Genomic DNA, 4,421 nt, shown 5'->3' with positions numbered 1-4,421 from the left:
GCCTCCCAGGCTTGAGTGATTCTCCTGCCTCAGCCTCCTGAGTAGCTGGGATTACAGGTGTCTGCCACCATGCTTGGCTAATTTTTATATCTTTAGTAGAGACGGGGTTTCACCATGTTGGCCAGGCTGGTCTTGAACTCCTGACCTCAGGTGATCTGCCTGCCTCAGCTTTCCAAACTGCTGGTATTTCAGGCATGAGCCACCACACCTGGCTGAGGCAGGGGTTCCAGCTGGGCCACGTGAACCACTGGAAATATTCAGGAATGTCTGTAGCTATCCTGAGTTGCCACAATAGGGATAGGTCGGGGCAGGGGTGCTACTGGCATCTGGCAGGCAGAGACCAGGGATGCCGTTCAACACTGTACCACCCCCAGGACAGCCCCGGCTGTGAACAACGATCCGACTCCAAATGTCATTAGTGCTGCCTGGCCAGGCGTGGTGGCTCACACCTGCAATCCCAGTACTCTGGGAGGCCGAGGTGGGCGGATCACCTGAGGTTGGGAGTTTGAGACCAGCCCAGGAAACAAGGCAAAACCCTGTCTCTACAAAATATAAGTTAGTTGGGCATGGTGATAGTCCCAGCACTTTGGGAGGTCGGGGCAGGAGGATTACTTGAGCCCAGGAGTTTGAGACCAGCCTGAGCAACGTGGTGAGACCCTACGTCTACAAAAAAACAAAAACAAAAACAAAAATTTTGCCAGGCACGATAGCCAGCTCCTGTAGTCCCAGCTACTTGGGAGGCTGAGGTGGGAGGATCACCTGAGTCCGAGGAGGTTGAGGCTGCAGTCAGCGTGATTGGACCAATGCACTCTAGCCCGGGTGACAGCGTGAGACCCTGGCCCAAAACAAAACCAAAGCAAAAAAAACCCCATTTTGTATCTTTGCAAGTTTGTCTCGGGGCCAGCCACCTCTGCGGACCAAACTTGTCCCCCCAGAAGAGAATGATCTAGTCAAATGCCAACAGTACTGCGGTGGAAAAACCCTGGCATAAAATAATCTGGTGGATTTTTATTTTTTAACTAGCTAATTAATTAATTAATTAATTAATTTTTTTTTTTTTAAGACAGGGTTTCACCATGTTGGCCAGGCTGGTCTTGAACTCCTGACCTCAGGTGATCCGCCCACCTCGGCCTCCTAAAGTGCTGAGATTAAAGGCGTGAGCTACCACGCTCGGCCTAATTAATTTTTTTTGAGATAGAGTTTCGCTCTTGTTGGCCAGGCTGGTATGCAATGGCATGATCTTGGCTTACTGCAGCCTCTGTCTCCTGGGTTCAAGCGATTCTCCTGCCTCAGCCTCCCAAGCAGTTGGGATTACAGGCACGCACCACCATGCCTGGCTAATTTTGTGTGTATTTTTAGTAAAGGCAGGGTTTCACCATATTTGCCAGGTTGGTTTTGAACTCCCAACCTCAGATGATCCACCCACCTCAGCCTCCCACAGTGCTGGAATTACAGGCATGAGCCACGATACCCAGCCAGCAGGGTTTACACTCCAGAGAGGAGCTCTCTTTGGCAGGTGATCGCCTTGGCCATTAGACAGGTGTGTCCAGGTATGTGTGTGCGTGGCCTACCTTGAAGGTGTACTTGGCGCTGTACCCTGACCTCCGGATGCGCACGGTCTCCAGCATGCCTGTGTAGCGCAGCTGCTGCAGGACCAGCTCGTCATCAAAGCACAGCTCTTTCTGAAACAGGAATGCGAGAGATCAGGTAGGTGCCCTGGGCCTGACAGGATGCCCAGGCCTGGGAACTGAGAGATAAGGGCAGATTCCCACGCGACCCCTGCCCCTTGGGATCCTGAACACAGATGGGGTCAGGGGGCACACGTGGGTGCTGGCTAACCGACCTGGGAATGTCCTACGGCACAGCAGTCAGGAGCCCCTGGACAAGGCGTCCTTCCTTGTTCCAGATACTCTTTCTGGAATGACGCCAAGATGGGAGGATCACTTGAGGCCAGGAGTTCGAGACCAGCCTGGGCAACAGAGTGAGACTGCATTTCTAGCCATTTAAATTTATTAAAGAAAAAAAAAAAAAACGAAGCCGGGCGTGGTGGCGCATGCCTGTAGTCCCAGGTACTCAGGAGTCTGAGGTAGGAGAATTGCTTGAACCCAGGAGGCAGAGGTTGTGATGAGCCAAGATCAAGCCATTGCACTCCAGCCTGGGCAACAAGAGCGAAACTCCGTAACAAAAAAAAGAAAAAGAAAAAGAACCCAAATGCAAATGTGTTTTGGGCTTGTTCTCTGTGCCAGGCACCAGGGTAAGTGCTGGGGATTTGGTGGAGAGGAGAGCTTGGGCTGGGGCAGAAGCCACACACACGTGATGGGGTGGACAAAACCCAGCATCCCACGGGAGTGTCCCAGGAGAGGGGAGATGCTACGCTGAGGCCTGAGGAGGGAACAGGCGGGAGCAGCTGGGTGGAGGCCCAGAGGAGGAGGAAGCCAAGGGGTTGATGGGGATACAGGGAGATGCTTCCTGCCAGAGGAGAGAAGAGGCTGGAAATTCGGCTGCCGCAGTGAGCTTTAAGCCAGGAGCTGAGGGGTCTGGACTTCACCCTGGTGGGCAGTGAGGGGTAAGGCATGGTGTCGTCATAGACAAACGGTGCTGGGCGAGGTGGCTCACACCTGTAATCCCAGCACTTTGGGAAGCTGAGGTGGGTGGATCACTTGAGGTCAGGAGTTCAAGACCAGCCTGGCCAACATGGTGAAACCCCGTGTCTACTAAAAACACAAAGATTAGCTGGGCGTGGTGGGCACCTGTAATCCCAGCTACTTGGGAGGCTGAGGCGGGAGCATGGCTTGAGCCTGGGAGATCAAGGCTGCAGTGAGCTGAAATCACAACACTGAACTCCAGCCTGGGTGACAAACAGAGACTCTGTCTCAAAAAAAAAAGACGAATGGGAGAGAATGGGGAGGGTGGTGATGGCTGGGGTGGATGTGGCGGCCAGGGATGCTGGCTGACAGCCTCCAGTGCACAGAACGGCCGTCCTCATAGAGAAGAATCCACTGGCACAGTCCGGGACCGAAGGTGCACGGTGAGGCGTCTCCCTGGGTATAGCTGGCGGGAGGTTCCTGCCTGGCTGTGTGCTCACATTGGTCTGGGAGCCCACATCCCTGCTGAGTCCCTGGCAAAGTCCCTAAGCTGTCCTTCCGGGGACAGAGTGGACCTCTGAGGTAAAAGCAGCCCGGGGCCAGTGCTGAGCCTGGGCTGGGGCCCCCACTGGTGCTCCCACCGGAGCTCTGAGCGTCTCTCTAGAAACTAACAATGTGAGCAGTGGGCTGTGTGTGCCTCTGAGACTCAGCTGCTGTGTAACCTCAGCCCGTGCCTTCCAGAACACTCCCTGCAGCGGCTACTCTTTGGGATGTATCTGAAGAGCACCCCCAACCTGTAGCTCCCTGGTCAAACCTTCTCTGGGCCCCTCCGTGTTCCAGATGACGTCCCTGCTCTTTTTTTTTTTTTTGAGATGGAGTCTCGCTCTGTGGCCCAGGCTGGAGTGCGGTGGCACGATCTCGGCTCATTGCAACTTCCGCCTCCTGGGTTCAAGCAATTCTCCTGCCTCAGCCTCCGGAGTAGCTGGGACTACAGGCGGGTGCCACCATGCCCAGCTAATTTTTATATTTTTAGTAGAGATGGGGTTTCGCCATGTTGGCCAGGATGGTCTAGATGTCTTGACCTCATTATCCGCCTGCCTTGGCCTCCCAAAGTGCTGGGATTACAGGTGTGAGCAGTTGTGCCCAGCCGATGTCCCTGTTCTTGAATGGCTACCTGGGCCACCCTCACTGCCTCCCAATAACCCCTCATCCCTGGCTGCCTCTGGATGGACCACGGCACCGTCCCCCATCCTGCGTGGAGGCTGGGGCTGGATGCAGGGACACCGACACCCCTAAGGGTCCAGCATGGGCTTTCTCCTCCGGAACACTGGAGAGCCACTCACCTTTTCAGCATTGGAACGGATGCAGCGGATGAAGAAGGGCTCTGCCTTCCCTAGCGCCTCCAGGAGCTTGTTAAGGGATGTCTGTTGAGGAAAACAGAGAGCATTTGGGTTGAGTCACGGACCCCGGCAGCCTCTGTTCCGTGGGAGGAGGCCTGGGACACTCTAGCATCAGTATGGGGTGGATGGGGTCTGCACAGATGTGGGTCCCTGGCGGCGGGACATGAGAGGTTCCTGCTGGACATTCTGACCCAAGGCTGTGCTATCCCTGAAAGCCCTCGCGGGAGCTATGCTGTCCCTATGGTCCCAGGTCCGCCAAAGGTTGCTTTTTTCTCAGGTGGAAGGCTTGGGCTGGGCAGGATCAGACAAACGCTTTCTGGAGATTTGAAACACGTCTCAGCCTCCGAAGGGACAATGGATGTGGTGTTTTTTTTGTTTTTGTTTTTGTTTTTTGAGACAGAGTTTTGCTCTTGTTGCCCAGGCTGGAGTGCAGTGG

At 54.7% G+C, this 4,421-nt stretch overlaps 1 protein-coding gene across 12 annotated transcripts in view; it reads right to left on the bottom strand.

Moving 5' to 3' along the window:
- The window catches only part of MYO9B (myosin IXB), a 132,452-nt gene that overhangs the window by 26,171 nt on the left and 101,860 nt on the right, over nucleotides 1-4,421 (bottom strand). For all 12 annotated transcript variants that reach the window (XM_037728757.1, XM_037728747.1, XM_037728751.1 and 9 more), the window contains 2 exons: nucleotides 3,929-4,009; nucleotides 1,572-1,682 (listed from right to left, as the gene is read on the bottom strand). In XM_037728757.1, the coding sequence (XP_037584685.1) occupies nucleotides 1,572-1,682; nucleotides 3,929-4,009 (192 nt within the window). The remainder of the gene's footprint in view (nucleotides 1-1,571; nucleotides 1,683-3,928; nucleotides 4,010-4,421) is intronic.

The sequence above is a fragment of the Cebus imitator genome, unplaced genomic scaffold (assembly GCF_001604975.1).
Source record: "Cebus imitator isolate Cc_AM_T3 unplaced genomic scaffold, Cebus_imitator-1.0 Scaffold280, whole genome shotgun sequence".
In the NCBI taxonomy this organism is placed as follows: domain Eukaryota; kingdom Metazoa; phylum Chordata; class Mammalia; order Primates; family Cebidae; genus Cebus; species Cebus imitator.
The sequence above is the reverse complement of the archived record's forward strand: the minus strand, read 5'-3'. Positions and strand labels throughout refer to the sequence as shown.